We start from the raw sequence: 20,916 nt of genomic DNA on the forward strand, positions 1-20,916 counted from the left end.
CTCTAGATGTCACTGAATTCTACAACTGAACCTTTGAATGAGATTTCTCCTCTTTCGTTTGTGTGCTTGTGCGTGTCAGTCTGTAGAGGGCGCTGTAAAATCACAAACTAATCCAGTATGTTCAGACACTTCACGTTTTATTTTCTTAATAAACTTGGAGGGCTGTTGGCAGAAAGTTGTGTTGCTCAGAGTGAGGCAATTGTGGCCAACACCACAGCAAGGCACTGCTCTCAGCTACTTACTTTATGTTTTCCTATATTTCCTTGTTGTGTGCTAAGATCAGTAATGCTATGCGTGTTGTTGTGTAAGGGAAACACAAATCCTGGTGTAATTTTGTTACTGATTACATTTTCTAGGAAGAATTGTGTGGTGTTCACACAGCAACCACATTCCCTGCTTCACAAGCTTTCCTGTGTCGTTGCTAATGTGTTTAAATCATGTGTTCTGACTCTGCATGAAAAGTATTTCTGCTGACATGCCTTAACGTTGAGGTGGTTAGTGAAAGAAATAAAGAGCCAGCTCAGCTAAGGTGTTGAGAAAAACCTTACAGGGCAATGTTAAGTGAGATGTGAAGGTGAATCCCTGCTTGTGTGCTGCCACATCCATTTAAAAACAAATACCAGGCGTGTGCTGACAAAAATTACAAACCTTATCGCTTTTATTCAAACTGTACATGTACAACAGGCTTATCTCGATAAAAAACAAGTAAAAAAGACAAAAAAAACATGAGTATCCCCATAAATACAATATGCCTTTACAAAAACAGTCTGTGTTTACTTGGTAGGTTGCATATGTTCTGATAAAAATACACACAAACACACTCATATTCCTTCTGAAAACTAGCACAACACAAACAGGTCAGTCTGGTATCGTTGACACTGGAAGATCTCAGCGCACACAATGTGTTTGCCTTGTTAGGTAGAAGCATGATGGAGGACAGACAGATCCTACATGCTAATTTTAACCAGGGTTTGAGGTATGTAAGTACATTCACATGGGAAATGTGACATTCCTTGTATGCAGACTGCTTTAACAGTATGATGATTGGTACATAGTGTGTTTCTGGTGTTAGTATGTGTGGATATGAGACACAGCTTTAGAGATTAAAAACCAAGTCTATAAGGTCAAACTGTTGCAGGATCTTTCCACCATTTACATCACTGTGCGATGTATGTAGAGAAAATGTGACGTACATCAAGAATCAAAAGCTTCTGGAAATCATATCCTGCTTTACAGCCGACAGCCTTGACAAAAACACATTTTTTCTGCTCGGGTTTCCAAACACAGCTCCCTTTTTATGATTCCGTTCAAATGTGCTGCGTTCAACAGTGGATTACTTTTTCTGCTGGAGTTTCCATTGAAATTTCAAAAGCTACTCAGGTTACAGAAAATGAATGAACGACGTTCAATCTTGACATACACCTCTGGGTTGTGCTATTTTAATGGTAAAGGCATTTGGTGGAGAGAATTCCTGCTCTTCTATCAAAAGCTTTACAGTAACTTTAGAAATTGTTTTTGCATTAGCTTGTTAACTAATTGAGGTGACGTGAACGTTCAGTTTTTACCAATAAAGAAATCAGGTCAGTTGTAACAATCAACCTCTGCTGCGTAGTCTGTCACCACTGTGCTTTCTCCAAACACAAAAATACCCCCACATAGGACTGGGTTTACATGGAGAGAAAATACATGTGTGCATGTGTGCGGACACTAAAATAATGATTCATTAAAAAAAGTCTGTTTGTGAAAACCATTCAACACTTCGTAGTGAAATAACATTAAAATAAGGTGGATTCAGTAACAGTGGGCCGAAATGCAGGAGTGAATGTGTACAGTCATCTTTATCCAGGATAAAATAACATGGAAAATGCGTAGCAAACCGTTTTAACTCTGAAGGATTATAACTGGATCCTTGAAACGGTGCTTTGGATGTCTTAAAAGCTTAAAAAGCCTTTTTGATGGGAGACCACACACAGAGACAAACAATGAGCTGTTGTGTCTCCATTACAGAGAGTGGAAGCCTGTGCTTGTGTGTTTGTGTGTGTGTGCACATGTGTGGTCTCTTTATATTCGGGTCATCCTGCGGTGGATCAGTCATTTGTAACACTTGTAACCTTTAGCTGTGCAAACCAATACATAACTTCATTCAGCTTCAGATTGAACATTCAATACACGAGCAAATATTCAGTCTGAGAATTTACAAATAAAAAAAAGTAGAAAATGGAGGAAAAAAGGAGTTTGGATCTCTGGGCAACCATTTGGCACAAGATGGGTCGATGCATTATTCCTCAGATTAAAAACCGGTCAGATTGTACTCTGCAATATTTAACAGTATTAAAGCATTTCAGTCCTTAGCTAAAAGCAGAGTAGGCTACTTTATAATCTACATGGTATGGTCCCAGCTCCCCTGATGAATGAAGTCACAGTCAGAGAGTGTGTGGCTGCTGTAGGGATCAAACCCACTGTGTGACCTTTCTGCTGCAGCATGGACAGACTGCCACACTGCATGACCCATCAGTCTCTTCCTTTACGCTCACCAGAGTAGACAGGAAGTACATTCAAATTGTAATATCAAGGATATAATCAATAATAAAGTAAGGGAATTTCATATTTAAAGTAACTTCGCCAGTCTGACATCACAGTTCAGGGACCGGTGCGGCCATTGAAACCAGTTCTATAATCCAAAAAGATGCAAAAGCCAGGAGTGAGGGCTGTCTGATGACGACAATAAAAAAAAAAGAGAACAAAAAGGAAATATATCGAAAATTCATCCAACTTCTACCGAATATCAGAGTTTGTTTGAGTCCAACAACATGAACTGGCGCCAGGACCTGATAACACAAAAATCCGATCGAAAGAAAACATGTCCAAAATAGCAATTTAAAGAAAGAAAGCTATTTTTTTTTTTTTTATCATCGTGGTTGTTAGATCCATAACTCCCAGGCCCTGTGCCTCTCCATCCTTCACCTCTACACCGTTGTCTCCCCGTGGCTCCCGTTGCTCAGGCGCTTGTAGAACCTCCGCCAGGACTGGAGGGTCTTCCCGGACCAGACCCAGAACCCCGAGGTGATCCCGACTATCATGGTCATCAGGTATTTGATCATGAACACGGTGAAGTCCGGGGTCATGGGGGCGAAGTTGTGGACCGGACAGGGCACGGCGAAGCGCTTGCAGGTCTGCATGTGCCAGGTCCGCTCCCAGTGCTCCCTGAAGGCCTGCTCGTAGAAGTAACAGGCGATCACGATGGTGGCTGGTACCGTGTAGAGCACGCTGAACACCCCGATCCGCACCATCAGCTTCTCCAGCTTCTCCGTCTTGGTGCCGTCGTGCTTCATGATCGTGCGGATGCGGAACAGCGACACGAAACCCGCCAGGAGGAAGGACGTGCCGATGAACAGGTAGACGAACAGCGGGGCCAGGACGAAGCCGCGGAGGGCGTCCACGTTGAAGATCCCGACGAAGCACACCCCGGTCAGGACATCGCCGTCCACCTGACCCATGGCGAGGATGGTGATGGTCTTGATGGCCGGGACAGCCCATGCGGCCAGGTGGAAGTACTGGGAGTTGGCTTCTATCGCCTCATGTCCCCACTTCATCCCGGCGGAGAGGAACCACGTCAGGGACAAAATCACCCACCAGATGGAGCTGGCCATACCAAAAAAGTACAGCACCATGAAGAGGATGGTGCAGCCCTCCTTCTTGGTCCCCTGGGCCACGGTTCTGTAGCCTTCATCCTTGAATTTATCCACACAGACGACTTTATCCTCCAGGAAGAACCCGGCAGCGTAGGCCACCGCCACCATGAAGTAGCAGCCGGACAGGAAGATGATGGGCCGCTCGGGGTATCTGAACCGCCGCATGTCCACTAAATAAGTGAGCACTGTGAAGAGGGTACTCACGCAGCACAGGATGGACCAGATACCGACCCACAGGCGGCCGAACTTCACCTCGTCCTCTCGGAAGTACATGATCCCGGTGGGTTTATTGGGCTCACACGGGGCCCCGCAGTCTTTGACCCCCATGAAGCGGTAACCCAGATAGGTAGGTACCTCCAGCTGCAGCGGGCAGGAAAACTGGTGGTACTGGTTGTGCTGGGCGGGCGTTGGGTTCGGTCGGTGTGGGGGGAGGGTCACTGGCCTCGAGCGCGTAGGGAGAAGACGACGAGGACGGGCTGCTGGGTTCGGATGTGTTCTGGCCCACGCAGATCTCCCCGGCACCGTGGACGGGGAAGCCTCGCAGCGGAGCCGCTCCGGCCACTGGAAGCCGAATTTGTTCATCCAGGGCTTTCACATCCCTGCCGTGCACGCTCGCACAGGGACCGACATGGGGGGATGGCCTGCTCCAGCACGGTGCAGACGGGCGCGTACATGGAGCAGAGGAAGAACTTGAGATCCGCGGAGCACTGGACCTTCACCAGCGGGTAGAACTGGTGCACCTCCAGCCCGGCGTCCTCCTGGTTCGTGTGGCCCAGGAGGTTCGGCATGATTGTCTGGTTGTAGGCGATGTCGGTGCACAGCGGGATGGAGATGGGCTGACAGAACCCGTGCTCCGGGATGGATATGCCACTCTCGCTGTTGTAGTGTTGAGCCGCGGTGGGTGAGAAGCACAGCCCGCACAGCAGCCACATGATCCGCAGGGAAACGGAGCCAGTGGTGGACCTGGCCGCCGCCATAGTTGAGGAGGAGGGGGGGGGGAGGGAGAGGAAAAAAAAAACTTTGATCCAAGTAGGGCGACTTGAAAACGGCTGAAAAGCGACGAAAACCTGCAGCAAACGTCCCAACCCTGCGCCTGTAGTCCAAAACCACCGACTCGCGGTGTCCCCGCTCGACTTTTGCTCGTATTTCACGCAGATAAATCCAAGTGAAACGTTCGTCGTGTCATGACTTCTTGATGGTCTTTGTAAGTGACTCCAAGCAGTCCACTCTCTCAGCCAGCCCGCGGGGGAAAACCGCACTTTAACTCCCGCTTTCTCGACGCGACGCCGAACCCGAGTTAGTCCCACGCGTCCGGGGCTTTGCGGCGGCGACTTTGACGCAAACTAGCGACGGATTAAAACGCGAAAAAACGCATATTTCCACGGTTTTCTCGACTTGACTTCATGCGGCGCGTCGGTTCACATGCTGAGCGGTTGAAGTCCGGAGGACTCGCTCCCTCCGCACTCCGCTCGGATTCCACCGGTTTCCAGGCGCCCCCCCCGCCGCCATTGGCCAGACCCCCGACAGCACGCAGGGGCTCCTTGAAACCGGCGACGCGTCTCGGCCAATCGCAGCGTTTGTTTTCCTGCAGGACTCGTTCCTGATTGGCCCTCGCCGCTCATCGCTGGAAAATATGTTACTGTAATTACATTAGAGCAGAAGTTTGACAAACATAATCACTTTTCTGTTTGGGTGTTTCAACTCAATTGGCCTGCAGGCGTCACTTATGTAGAGCATTTACAATAATCACATGTAACACAAACAAGTCTAGTTACTTCCCCTTCTTTCATTGATGAAAATTAAAAGGATATAAACCCTTAACAGCAGGAGGATAACACCACATTAACACATTTGTCAGATTATTTCTTTACCTTATTTCTTTACTTTTGCTTTGCCAACATTGATGTAAAGTTACATTTTATACTGAAAGTACAGTTGAAGAATTTCCATATAGTTTGCCTTATGTAAGCTATTTAAATTTGATAGATTACACAAAGAAGTGTATTAACTTTATTTTCTAACATTTATTAAAAGGGAAATACATAAATATTACCTTTACACATTTGTTACTTGTCGGATTATTTCTTAATTTTCTTTCATAACTTTTTGCTGTGCTGATATAAACCCAGTTACTTTTTTAAAAACATAACTGATGTAACACATATTTGATGCAACAAGTCTGCTTGTATTAAATGTAAAAAACGAAAGAAAACTCATCCCCCCCATACAGTAGATGTTTATTGGAAACACTGGACACTACATAGGTTAAGTTTTTATTTCAAACATATTTAGTTTAAAAATGAAAATACCTTCAAAAGCAAATAAGAAAAAGGCACAGCAAACAAGTGAACTTTAAGAAATCATTTTTAAAATAAATATATCATGTCTGAAAAGGAGGAAGTTAATACTTATAGAGTCCTACCCCCATAAATACAGTCCCCTAGTTCCAGTCCTCTGTCTACATTTCATAGGTTGTCGGCAATTCCAATTCTAACAAAGTTTGTTCAATTGCTAACAGGCATCTGTAATTACTCAAGCCACTTTTGTATCAGATGTACAGTATCTTTGCCAAACAATGCATTTCAACTCCAAACCTCTCTCACATCACTGAAAACACTTCATACATGTCTCAAAATAAGCTCGTTGGACCATAGCACTGGCAACACTGACTTCAATAACACTAAAAGGGAGCATGACATAAACGATGAACTTTTGTTTTAGTTAGTTTAGTTTTTATGATTTTTCACATAAAACAAACGCTATCAAAGTGTTTCATTTCTAATGCCAGTCCAAATAATTTTTTTGTAATGGAACAGCAGAAAAAAGCACATTTTCCATTACTTATTTCTTCTTTTCTATTCTTTCATCTGTCATCTTCTACATATGTGACCACACACAGCACTATTTCGTGTCCTCAGTTCACAACAAAAAGTTGTTTGAGTCTGTTTAGTTTCCAGCTTTTTTCCATCTCCACTTTTTTAATGTGCAGCTTGGAAGCTGAGTTCTCTCCATCTCCTCACAGAATATCTGCACACACAGTCACTCAGTGTTTGCAGGTAAACATATACTGCAGCATGGTGAGCGAAACCATGACAAAAATGCCATGGAACCCAAAGGGATTCCAGCATCTCAACCACTCGATCACAGTAAGTACATATTTCATTTTTCTCCTTATAGTGACTTATTGCAAACAATCATTGTTGTCAATATGGGGCTCCTGCTTCGATCTGTATAATCGTGGGAATAAAGAGCAGCAGCAGCCAACACTGCAGAAATTTGCACAGGGCCTCAGAGTGTGGGGGGTGTGGGCGGTTCCTGGTGGTCTCGCTGCATTTGGTGTGTTTCTACCCCGAGTGGAATAAAGAGGGTGGGGGTAGGTTAGTGTGGGGGAAGGGACAGGAAGAAGAGAGAAGGTCAAAGAGGGCAGGGGGGTGGGGGGGAGAGAAGAAGGCAGAGCAGGAAGAGAAGCTGAAACTAAAGGAAAAGTTGGTCGAGTTCCCCGCTGTAATCTGGCCTATATAGGCGAGTTAGACTCAAATAGGCCAGTGGGCCGGTATAGATTTCTGAAGAAGCACAGAAAGATAGTCATCCAGAAACTCGCAGGTCAAATGCCATTCCCTGTCCTCTAGGATCTATTTGTGCCGCCTGAGACACAGCTGACCATAGTACTAGTAAAAAAACTAGAAAAGTGGGTTGGACCTTCTCAGACCATCCTCCAGGACAGGGACTACTTTGTCTCATTTGGTAACATGAGCATATCAACACGGCACACTCATTTCCCTTTACATGCTTGCATTGGGACATATCATGAACGAAACACGAAACAAAACACTATACACATTCTCAGTTCTTTGTTCTAATATATGCTTCTCGCGCAGTTTAAAATGTTACTGCTCATCTAGGATATAGGGAGCAGTGTACATCTCTGGCCCTCTGTTACCATTTGAACTCACTCGGGTCATCAATCTACTTTACATTCCCAGACTAAACTAAACATGAAGACGTAGCATTTAATCATGTGTTCCACATTACTGGAACAAACCTCTAAAATATGTAAACCTGGCTCCAACTTCAAACCCAGGTTAAAAAGTCCTTGGATCGCCACTGGCTTTGGGTTGACTCATAAATTCTATTAACTATATTTATCTATTAGAAACGCATTTTTAGGAAAAGCATCAATGTATATTTTACATATAAATTGCAACAACATCCATGGAGCAACAAAAGTGCCACGCACAGCCCATCCTATAACTGTAAAAGTAATAAATAATCAATAAATATTGTTAAATTCTCTTTTTTATGTCTATTTTAAGCTTCTAATTTACAATAAATTACCTTTGTGTTTCAATGTCTTATCCTACATGTCTTCTATATGCTATGTTAAACACTTTTCATTGTCTTTTTTGTATGAAATCTGTCACTTTGCATTTTGCTATCTTAGCTGGAAATGCTAAGACCAGTTAAGAATGAATGTGTGACTGTAAGTATGACAAATTTATGATCAGGGTGTAGCCCATCTCTCTGGGACTGGATCCAGCCTCTGCAACAACAGAAGTGGGCGGATTGCAAACTGCTAACAAGGGAAATGAGAAGATGATCTACGGCTGCCCAAGGTGTCCACACTGTTGATAGACTCCATCTGTCAGCTGTATTACATCCAGCTGAGGTCAAGGATGTTAAGTTATTCCCCAACACCAAAACTGAAATCTAGTAAAACATGCACAACAATTTTAAGTGGCCAGTTTCAAAAGAATGTAGACAGATAAAGGCATTTTTTTTCTTGAGTGATGTCGGAGATAAAATCTGTTTAAAATCTTTACTGGCAAGTTGCAGCAGGATAACCTAATTTGTTATCCGTGCTTTTTCCATCTATCTACCCAAGTGGGTTTCTAATAGAATCAATCCACGCTGACCTAACTTCATCACACCCAGCACTGAAAGCAGATTGTATTGATGAGCAAAAGAGGAGGAGGTTCGTCCCTCCACATTATCAATGTGATTTCTGGCGTGGGCACGTTGTTGTCTATTTAGAAAAAGCTTTTCCAGTCGACATCATCAGGGTCTTCAGTTGTTCGGAGACACGCTGCAGCTCGCAGCTGTGGATGTCAAATCTATGGCTTAAAATAGACATTATGAATCAAATATAGACACCAGAATATAGAAACAAATACTAAGGCTAATACTGCAAGCTTCAGACAACTCAATAATTAGTCTGAGGCATAATTACATTTGGTTTCACGAGTTGGTTTGAGCCTCTGATGGACAGCTGTGTAGCCTAATAATTAAAGACTCAAGCTATTAGAGTTATTGATGGATATTGATAGATGTTGTTAGTATACTGTGATTTCCCAGGAGAGTATTTTTCAAACGCCATCTAATCAGCGTCACCGCTCAAAGACACCACAATGTTAAACACTGGAATGAATGAACGGATGGAGGCGCATATTTCCACATTTCCTAAACATGTTTGCACCAGTGGGGCAATAAATCAGTCTAATTGTTTATCCACTGTTTATACAGATTTGCTGTTGACCTAATTAGGGATTTTGAGCAAAGTGGACATTAAAATGAATTAGTTCAACAAATGTTCACATTTTGGTCTCACATAAAGTTCACTGCCTCAAACATTAGTTCACATATGATGATGAGTGTTTTCCATGGAGTGTTGCATATATTTACATAGATATATTTATATAGATTTTGGAAAATTGGTTCTATTCATTTCTCATACTGCAGTCCTCCTCAAAAGGATCAGTATATACAGTGAACTCTTCTCATCACAAAACACAGTTTACCAGACGCAAACAACAGTTCGAGCTTCTACTCTGAGGTCTGTGCACAGAAATGTTATGTAAAACTTTACGATTTACGTGATTCATCTAGAAGTTCAACTGTAGAAAAAACTGGCTTCACCTACAGGAGCCTAACTTTGGCTGGAGGCCTCAGACGCTAATCGGGGACAGTTGACTTGAAGGATGAGCGATGATTATTTGTAGAGATGATCCGACAACATTTTTCCCTTCACAATAGTGATTGCAATATCTGGACATCGGAGGACACAGAGGTCCGATCCAATTCATTTGAAAGAACATCAAACTTAAATAACATATTTTAACAGCTGTATTCTACTAACTAACTTCCATGTGATGCTTCTTCAAACGCTTTATGAGATTGCTCGTCTTGTTTTTGGCAACACTGATGCCACCTCTTAAAACTGAAGTCTTGCACACAGTACATGTCCCCATTGTACTTGTGGGAATTGCCAGTGTGGAATATTTCAAAATTGCTGACGTTGCAAACAAACAGCTTTAGCGAGCTAGTTTTGACTAATGCTACGCTACCAGAAATCACTTCTTATTAATTCTTTCCCAAAAACAGGACTTGCCAGTGGCAGTACAACGTGACTGCTTGGAGCAGAGAGGAAGTAAAAATCAGGGAACAGCCGTTACAGTTTTATCTGGGTTAAACTTTTATAGGCTACTTAAAATACGTGGTATCTGATTGGCGCATAGATTTATATACTCACCAGTGCCTGACCTAGTGTTTACGGCATCATCGGAGGCATTTCGGTGTTGGAGTTTCATGGTAAAACCTCTGAAGCCATGTTGACTATTGCTGTCTGTTGTGTGAATGCTGTTATACACTCACCAGCATGTAAAAGCATACACTTTGAATAAATTTACAAGTGGGTGTAGCAATCTGTCTCTCTCCCCCTGTGCCTAACACACACACACACACACACACACACACACACACACACACACACACACACACACACACACACACACACACACACACACACACACACACACACACACACACACACACACACTCCCTGCTCGTTCCTGTCTGTGGTGTAAACGCAGCAGTTGGTAGGCACACCGGGTCAAATGGACGCACTCCATCGCAGCTAACTGAAGCTGTTTGTTTGTGTGTGTGAGAGTATGTTTGTGGATACTGTCTGCAGTGGTCAAGCACATGCGGGGCAGTCCAGCAGGTTTTCCAGACAGTCAGTCACTGTTTGGACTATGGTCTGCTGCAGCTGGACATCTGCTGGAGAGGAAAGGAAGAAGACGGAAAAAAAAATTAGATTTACAGTAGGCCGAGGTGAAATAAACACAAAAAAAACGATTTTGATGGTTGGGACTGTACTTGCTCAGTTCGAGGGCAGCAAGGAGTGTGACCACCGCGCAAAGTATGCAAGCTACCATGTGAAACCCAATACTGAACAACTATTTAGATGTGGAGCTGAGGTGGAAAAACACGGGGCCTTTTAGTTTGGTCAGAGGAGGTTGTCAAATTTGAGGAGGGCTTAAAGGACATGTTGGCTGACCAAGTTGGTCTAACCAGCACGTTAAGTGTTTCTGGGGAGCGAGCATTAGTTTAACACGCTGTGCTGGTGTTTGTTCACGCTTGACCCATGTTTTTCCATGTGTGATTCCGCATGTTGTGCAGTGATTATGCAAGTTATGTGTTTCTAATGTGTAAGCCCTGGGTATATATACATGATAAACAGTAAAACTTCATCATCATTAATGATCATAAATTGTTTTTTGAAAAACACTTTTTATCATATTTGTTGGAATCCCCCTTCACATTTTAGTAGCCATCAATAAATAAAGTCCTCATTTCATAGTTGGTCAAATTTATGCTGGCGTACCTGTCTTTCACCAACCGTCCTGCCTACTCACACCCTGCCTGTGCTCTGACTGTGCATGACAGGAGTCTTCCGCTGGAGAGACAAACACAGCTGAAACACAGACAATGGTCAGAAGTTGGCGAGCAGGTCACGGAAAAGTCGGCTTCTAGCAGTTGTCAGCCGTTGCATGTTCACGGTGGGATGTATCTATTGCATATTTTCACAGTGCAGCCTGCTCTTAGCTTTTCCAGGATTACCAACTCTAGCTTTAAGCGGCTTTCAGACACACACTGAACTCTGGATATGCTCCTGAAATTATCCAGAGGGGCTGAATGTGAGAATGCAAACATCAGAGTCAGTTGCCCCAGACAATAAGTGAGCCCATGTGATAATATAGCAGTATAGGATTCGCTGTGAGTGAGTGGATGTGTTGATGACATTTCACAATTTAAGAATACAAATATCTCAGGATAAAAAAGAGAAGCCATACATGTTAAAGACACCAAAGAATATGACAACATGGAAAGACGAGATTCAAGAGCTTTTATTGAAGGACTGACACTGGTGTTGATGTGCTGTCAACAAAACACTTTCCACAGCACAATTTGTACATCATGTCCTGCATCCTGCAAACTCTACCCAGATGTCACTCCTCGCCTGAATGCTCCGGAGATTTTCCTTTTTTGAACATGTCGTACAATCTCCCGCTGTGCTCTGCAGATGTGAAAGGCAAAGTCCAGAGAAAGTCCGTACCCAATTGTCTGGTCATTTTCCAGAGTTCATGTCTGAAAACAACGACATCTACATTCATTGATAACATGTAGTTTACATGACATCTGATAATTTTCAAAATCCTATATCATAATGTGTCTTTCTTTACTTGAGTGTTAAAAATCAACATAACATGAAAATTATCTCCCGAGTGACCTGGTGGTTAAAAAACAGTTTTTATTTTTAAATAATGTACAGTTATATTTTTCTTGTGTGGTTTAACATGAAACGTCTGCAGGTGTGGTGCAGATACTTCACTGAAAAGCCAGAAAAACCCCCATTTTCTGGATTTTCTTTGGGCCCTGTCCATACTACGTCACTATAAAACCACTAAGCCTCGAACAGTTACTCTTAAACTGTTTACTGTGTAATTAAAAGTTGCCAGCTGCACTCTGTCCCGTCAAATTCGAGTGAAAGTGTGTGACTGGACATTCTGAATGCATACTTTGATCCTTTCTGCTTCATCTATGGCTGCGTGAGATTAGAGGATGAGTGAGTGAAGATGAGTGGTGGATGTCGAATATCGCAGTTTAAATCGGTATGTAAAATGCATAAAACATACAAATTCTTATATTATTCTCATTTGTCTTTTATTCATCATGCTGGACTTCATTGAGTTGTCTCTTACCTAGTGTTCTTATGCTGTTTGTGTGTGTCATGTGTTGGTATATATAGCCCTATAGAAGTATGTGTGAGAGACTTGCCTGAATGGGGGGAGGGGAGATCAACCTTAAGAAGTCAGCATAGAGAGGGAGAGAGAGAGAGGAATGCAGGCAGCTGGTTTGTGTCTGTCAGTGCCACACAGAGAGCCTACAGTACTGGACTACTCACACACACACACACACACACACACATGCACACTCTCTCACACACACGTACACACACACACACACAGCGCAGCGATGAAAGAATGATTTATTTGGACCAACAGAGTGTGTGTTCGGTCCAGTGGCAGGCGGCAGGAAGCTCACTGGCCGATGTCTCAACTACTCGGAGGAAAAACTGTGTGAGAGTAAAAATCAGTGCAGCACGTCACAAAAAGCTGTTTGATGCAACAGACATGAAATGCAGTCATATCAAACAGAGTCGGGGTCGGGGGGGTGCATGGGCCCTTGTTTTATTTATGTCACTGACACGCATCAGTGGACTGCTCAGCATTCTCAAACTATTTATTTTTAATATATCAGCATACATTTTTCAATGGTTCATTGTCTGTACCTAAGTGCATTGCATGGATTTAAAGTAAACCAATGACCTTTTTTTTAGTGAGACCGTGTTAAAGAGGCATTGATTCAACTTCGTGATAATTTTGGTGGATTTTGTGTGTGGTGCTGTTGAACTGTTTCTGTTATTTAGCCTCCTCTTGTTGATTTGGTAGGGGTGGACCAAATAATCCCTGTTATCATAACACAATACAATTCAACAACTCCACAAACTGCAACCTCCAAAGTGATCATAGTTAAACCAACAGCTCTTTAACACACTTAATGCAGTTATATCAGACAGCATTGGTTTTATTCAGGCGATCCTAATATACTGACTGTTGAGTGAATACTGTTGGTATGAGTAATAGTATTAGACAGAATATATTTCACAATGTAAAACATTACATGCAACTGTCATTTCACCTGACACCAACTGTGGCGCTCTCTCACCTCACTGTCTTGCCAAATTAGCATGTTCACACGGGTGTCACGGAGCCGAATAGAACCTGTGTCTACTTTAGTCATTTGACCCGGGATTCAATGCAGATTCAATACATTTCCATTGCAGTGGTAGTGGGGGCTTTTGACCAGTGGCTTCAAAAATCAGTCCCCTAAATATGCCAGATTTTTTTTATCAAGATCCATTTTTGCATAATTCTGCTGAAAAATGAACAAACAAATGAACAAGGAAAACATAACCTCCCTCTACCTCCTTCAATAAAGTCCTAATTAACATGAATCACATGACACGTAGATACATGGTGAAGAAGTAGCAGCACAATGTGAGATGCGTAAGTGAGCTCAGTGCAGGTCTCAAATGTTGAGGAGCAGTAGCCTGCAGGTCTGAGCTCTGATATTGATACTGTCAGCCAGATGGAAGAAAACGGTTTGTGCGCTGGGTGGCGAGATCATCATGTGGTCCTTCCACACAGACGACGTGTGTGGTGAATGTTCTCAATGGCGGGGAGATCTCTGCCAACGGTCTACTCTGCTGTTCTCGCTGATCTCCGGAGAGACCTGCGGTTGTGAGCACAGAGCTGCCAAACCAGAGATGCAACCAGTCAGATGTTCTCGATAGTGTGTCAAGGGGATAGCTGGGGAGGAAAGCCTGGTCCTGGCCAAAGTTCTTCAGCCCCCTGAGAAAGAAGAGGTGGATAGTTTGAGCCACCGTGTCTGAGTGAACAGGTCAGTCAGTAATGTACACTGAGCACCAAGGTACTTGGAACTGCTGACCCTCCCAGCAGGGACGTGGTCGCCTCCTGCAGCTTCCTATAACCTGCCATCATAGGTCGAAGGCTTTTGTCATCACACCCACTCACTAGGTTTTCAACAACAGTCCGGCTCCAAGTCACTCACCAACAGTGAGGAGGTCAGGGTGGGGGAGGTGGGGTTACCAGTTCTCACCATCCAACGCCTTTTCATCATGAAGCCAAGGAAGCTGCTGCAGAGGGAGGTGTCAAGTCTCAGCCCAGCGCTCTCAGTGTAGACTCATCTAAACTTAAACTATGCATTCATTGCCTCTGCCAAGGACGTTTTCTCTTCTGTCCATTTGTTTGTTTGTTGTTTGGTTGGTTGGTTGGCTTGTGTGCAGGATTATACTCAAATACTAACTTCTATGAAACTTATTGTTAGGATGGGACATGTGGAATCTCTCCAAAAGTCTAGTTGCTCGGTGCAGTACACGTCATACTGCCTCCTCCATGTCAGTGAATGGGACATGGACCAAACTAATTATACCTCAAATAATTTTTTTTCATAAACTGTCTGTATTTTTTGCCATATCCAAGTCCTCATTTTTGAGTATTTGGGGTTTTAAAAACATTTTGGCACAGACCCTTCTTTAATATTGCAAGATCTTACTTTTTTTTTTTTTACATTTCACCAATTTCCCAGGATTCCCGGCTCTTGATTGATAAAATCAGACATTTTCAGGGGAGTGGACTGAGTGTGACCTGATATAGCTTGATTTATTTGAACAGATACATGTACTTTAGTGATTCCAAACTTTGGCATTCCCAAAGAAATGTTCTCTGACTGGGAATTGAACCCAGGCCGCGGCAGTGAAAGCGTTGAATCCCAGGGTTTGGGTGTCGGCATGTGCTCTTCTGGGCACCAGTCAAGTTTGTTTTATTGTTATTATTACACTTTGTGATGTAACCCATGACCGGGTCACTGTTACATGCTGATGGGTCTCTAAACATCTGCCAGTTTATATTCTCAAAACAGTCACCACTCAACATTGGACAGTCACGAAGAATTGGTTTGACCTGTTTGAGTCCTTCTTTGTGGGCTCGGAGCAGCAGAATGAAGATAGGATCTGCATTCTCAGAGGCCAGGAGGGGAAGGGTTGTATAGCAGTGACCCAGCGTGCATTCACCTCCGGTAGGTATGTTAGAAAAGCCGGGCCTGCTGAAACTGAAAGCTGACTTAACATGGGCATTCTAAACGCTACTGATACTATCATACAGTTCATGCATGGCGTTGCTTTGTCTGCTTGTGGAGGAATAGAGTTACAGAAATAGAGCTGAACTCTTGGGGGAGGTAGAGGAGTGTTGTCTTTCAAGTTATGAGCTATTGAAAACTGGTTGTTTGAACAGCAGAGTTATGCACGTCATGTTGGAAATTAATCCGAGTGCTTAATTGTCAAAGGAGTAAGTCTTACCCAGAAACACTCTTTCCTGTGTTCTGCATAGAGGTATGAATAGATGAGAGTGTGTTCTGTTGAAGATCAGTTGGAATAGACTAAAGCAATATTAAGACATGCATTAAACCCACAAGCAGTTTGGGAACATCATGGGAAACTTATCGTGAAATTAATCTGCAAGTAACCATAGCAATAATGCGGAAGCTGACTAATAGAGTGGTTTTAACAGACTGAGTTAGGCAACACAGTAAATCTCTGATCTCTGTCATTTTCTTGACATCACACAATAGACCTTAATTTCCCTTCCCCCACATCACACACACACACACACACACACAAAGTCTTGGGAGTCATGTGCTAATTGATGCAAACTAGTGGAGGAGGTGAGGCAACAATGGCTGCCCCCGCCAAGCTTCACACAGAGCTTTTCTGCCTGCGTGGTTCGTATTCAGTGAACTCTACATGTTCCGAACGTGTGCTTCAGGTCAAGAGAAGAAAAAGAGATCGAAGTCAAGAAAACAGATGAGGAGAAGAAAAAAAAAAGAAAAGCGTACGAGCAGAAGGAGGAAAGAAAAGTGGAGAAGGAAGAGGATTAGGAGGAGGGGGAGGCCCCCTGGGGTCTCAGGTCAGACACACAGCTGTGGTCATCACCTTTCACTGCAGGGGACTCCCTCCCTCCCTCCCCCCCCCCCCCCCTCTCTCTCTCTCTCTCTCACACACACACTTCACTGTGATCATCGCTCTCTGTAGGAGCTTGACCTGAGCCAGATGGTCACTGCTCTCTTTTTTTTTACGACTCTGTCATGTCCACACTAAGCCAGCGTTTTTCACACCTAAGAAATACTGCTCTTCAAATACACTCTCCTAGAGTGGATACGTTTCAAAACACCGAGCTTGCATTGTGGTGTGAATGAGGGAAACAATGCCAAATCAATTATGTATCAATAACATGCCTTTACAGGGAGTTGGGTATTAAGTAAGGCAATTTTCTGTTGCCTCAAACTCTTTGTGATTGTTCATTCTGAATCCTGTAGAGATCAGACAGGGATTTTATCATTACCCTCTTTTTACACTTTATACTGTTAAAAAAAAGAAGCAACACCCGTTCAGTTTGAAGCATTAAACACTGATCTTGAACTACTAAAAACTCATATGTGCAAAAACAATGATCCCTTTAAAGCTGTATGTTCAGTATATTCTATTTTACATTCATATTGTAATGAAGTGATTAGAATTTTTAAAAGTTTCTGCACCTATTCTTATCATCAATCTCAGGCTCTTCCTCACGGATGAAGCAGATCTCACGGTGGCTGACGCTGTCTCCCTCTGCTGTATCCCTGCCTGTCCCTTCACTTTCCCGGTTTCAGATCAAGACACTGAACCCTTTATGTTAACCCTCATTGTAAACCTGTCATGGGCAACTGCTTGAATTGTGTGAAGGAAAGTAATGTGAAACCCAAATACCCAAATGCAATATCCGATCCATGCACTGTAGTTTTACACACACAAAAAACGTCCCCTGTAAATGTATAGGAGCCTGTGATATTTAGTGTGTGGTTTATACTTTTACTTTCCACAAGTTGCATCTGAATGGCGTTGGATGTGCACACGTACATGTAATGCTGCTTTGTGCAAGTGGTCGATGGAGTCCTCCATGGTTCACTGTATGTTAACATGGGCATTATTGTTTTAGGTTTTATACTTTTATTGCTGTATGTGTATTGTGCATGTTTTTTCGCACATGGATGGACGTCAGCCATATGACATTATGTTATGTTTACATATTTCTACCATGGTTATAATATAATTTTGGTGAGTCAAGCTTGATTTAGTGTTACATCTTGTATTTTACAGTTAATTAAAATTTTTACAGTTGCATGTTCAGATCAGTCACGGCTAAATTAATTAGTTCTTCTGTGTCTCTGAAGTATAATACGTGTAGTTTTTCACAAGGTCAAACTTACATCGAAGGGAGCTCCCCTTGTTTGTCAGTGTGTTTGTGTGTGTGTGTGCGTGCGTGCGTGCGTGCGTGTGAAAAGATCAAACCAAATTACACAGTACCTAAAATATTTTTTATCAAGCTTTAGACATGTGTTTCCAATGTTCTTTAAATACACTCCCCGCACGCATGGACACACACACACACAAACACACACAAGTGCAGTTCTTCCACTGCCAGATAGTTGAAATCAAACCCCTCCCTTGTTGTTGTCTGGGAGACAAAGTTCAATTTTTCTGCTTTTGGCATCAGACTGCACATGATTTAAGAAATGGAAAATCAGAACAGTAATTGCCAAAGCGACTATCTGTGCAATGATTAAGCTGGATCGTTCACATGTCGCAGAAGATTTTTAGAAGAGCCAGCTCTCAAGAACAAACGAAAAATAAAGTTTTCGTTTTTGTAATTGGAAATTAGTATTATTATCTTTTGTCATTTGTAGGAATGTGTAGTGCCCTCACTACAAAAGTTAGGAAAACAGGTAGGATTTTAGATCTAAAAAGTCTAGCAGATAATGTAAAATAAGTAACTTTAGAATACAATAACTTTTAGAAAACCTTTTCCAACATTTACAAGTCAATTACTCAAAAGTACCTCCAATATTACCAGTATTTTACTCACAAGATCTCACAAGCTCAAACTCTTTATTGATACCAGATGCTGGGTCATTTACAGGAGAGGAAAAAAACTGTTGAAGTAATGTGCTTTTGAAGTAAAACATTGTTAGTGAATGTGTAAAAAAGCTGTCTCTGAATGTATCCAAGGATTTGCAGAAACAAGTGTATTGAATCTAAAGATTTGCACGAATCGTGAACTGATATTTTCTTGCGCAGTTGCAAACATAGCCCTGTGTGTGTGTTACTCCTCAGAACACTGTGGTCAATCCAACCAGCCTCTTAGCCTGGCTGTGTCTCTGTGGCCTGGCTACAACCTCGTATGGTTTTACACACACACACACACACACACACACACACACACACACACACACACACACACACACACACACACACACACACACACACACACACACACACTGCAGTCTTGTAAACCCAGGTTCTGTTGTTTCCAGCAGCAGCAGATCTTTATAAGGGCATGGACAGGGGAATACTGGCAGCTCAGGTCACGACATGGGGTTACCAAGTGAGTGTGAGTGAGTAAGTGTAGGATATATGTGTGATTTTGATTGAACTGCATCCAACATTATGCTTGTAAGAACAGCTTGAACTTGGTTTGCTGCATGATCATTCAGCCCCTATTTGTATTTAAAGGACTACACCAGACTGTTCCATATTTAAAGCGCTTCACTACTAACGTTATATGTTGCCTTACTCTTTTTAAAGACCTGACATCTGTTCTACACCAGTGGTTCTCAAATTTTTGCACTTCAAGGACCCCTAAATTTATACAAACTAGACTGCAGACCCTTTCACAAGATTTTAGTTTTTAGGTGTTTTAGTACAGGAAGTGTATCACATTCAGGAACATACATTCTCTCAAACTGCTTTCAGACATGCACTGAGCGCCGGACAGACTTTCTCCAGCCAGACCCTTGTGCAAAACTCTGGAGAATACCCAGATAAGCCTGTGTGAGAAAACAGCAGGAGATTGTCTGCAGGATTCACAGCAGATAAGTTGATGACATTTCTGACACGCGACAGATGCAAAAATGAAAAACAAAAAGACTATAAATATCTATGGATGAAAAAGAGGTGCCATACATGTAGAATATACCAACTAAGATGTCAAGAGCTTTTGGTGATAAAGGCAGACCCCAGTGTCGATGTGTTGTAAACAAAAACACATGATCTCCGCCGCAGAATTAATACATTACATCCCGTCTCTTCCTGCTGCGCCAGACCCGCGCCTGGAATCCTATGGAGATTTCTTTGTTGTTGTGAACGTGGCTGAACAGAGAATCTCCTGCTTCATTATTCATGTGTGAGAGGAAAACTCTGGAGAAAGTTTGGACCTACTCAAATGGACATTCTCCATTCTCAAGTTTATTTCTGAAAATGGCTTCAGTGTGTTACTTTTTATTTGAATGAAAAAATTCTCCTTTCTGCCGGAAACTCCCTAGAACCCCAGAAGGACCCTTAGGGGTTCCCAGACTCCACGTTGGGAACCCCTGTTCTACACAGTTTGAGACTAATTGAGATTTCAACTTGTTTAAGAAGTCAGACATCTGACAGTCTGTTAATAAAAACATTTTCAATTTAACACGATCATTTTGGCGTCTATGTTTGATTTTAGCTGTTTTTTCATGATGCAAAAAAACTCAGATCTTGGCCACTTATTCATGGAATTCCAAAATGTATTAACTCTTCTGGTGAAAAATGTTACTATCGTCACTAAACTGTACTGTAAAGCGCTTTGAGTGGTCATCAAGACTAGAAAAGCATTATATAAATACAAACTGACAGAAATCCAATATGATCCTGATGGTTCGAACATATGCAAACATAACATCATGTGTCTTGTAAGAGGAACTGACCTTTATGACACTGACATTTGTTTGTGTGATGAAAACTGAATATTAGATGAGCAAAGAAAAGGAGCACACACTCGAAAAAGAGCCGCGAAGCCACTGCCAGCAGCTGGGATCCTTTAATGTCTCATGTTCAGCTCCAAGAAGGCAAAAAAATATTAGACTCTCGGCGTTCCCAGCCCTTTTCCCCCCCTTTTTCTCTTTTCTTTTCCTGTTTTACTGCAGGCTGTAAAAGTTGGAGCCAAAATCTGCTGGACACTTTTATATAGAAAACACTAAAACGGCAAACAAGAGCTGATCACGAACATGGGGGAAAGGAAAGGAATGGAAAAAAGGAAAGGAAAGGAAAGGTTGTTTTATGTGTCTGTATTCCCTTGCCCCCTACCCGAACCTTAACCATCACGACGAAATGCTTAAAACCTAATTCTTACCCTAAAAGCAACCTTCAAACAGCACCTTGAAAAAGTGAGGAGAGGCCAAA

At 42.7% G+C, this 20,916-nt stretch overlaps 1 protein-coding gene across 1 annotated transcript; it reads right to left on the reverse strand.

Moving 5' to 3' along the window:
- Nucleotides 1-639: 639 nt before the first annotated feature.
- Nucleotides 640-5,109, reverse strand: LOC117754665 (frizzled-7-A-like). The gene is given in 4 exon segments (XM_034573731.1): nt 640-4,130; nt 4,132-4,229; nt 4,232-4,277; nt 4,280-5,109. Coding segments are annotated over 4 exon segments (1,698 nt in total). The 5' UTR covers nt 4,670-5,109; the 3' UTR covers nt 640-2,966.
- Nucleotides 5,110-20,916: the final 15,807 nt, after the last annotated feature.

This window comes from Hippoglossus hippoglossus, chromosome 21, assembly GCF_009819705.1.
Source record: "Hippoglossus hippoglossus isolate fHipHip1 chromosome 21, fHipHip1.pri, whole genome shotgun sequence".
Taxonomy (NCBI): Eukaryota; Metazoa; Chordata; class Actinopteri; order Pleuronectiformes; family Pleuronectidae; genus Hippoglossus; species Hippoglossus hippoglossus.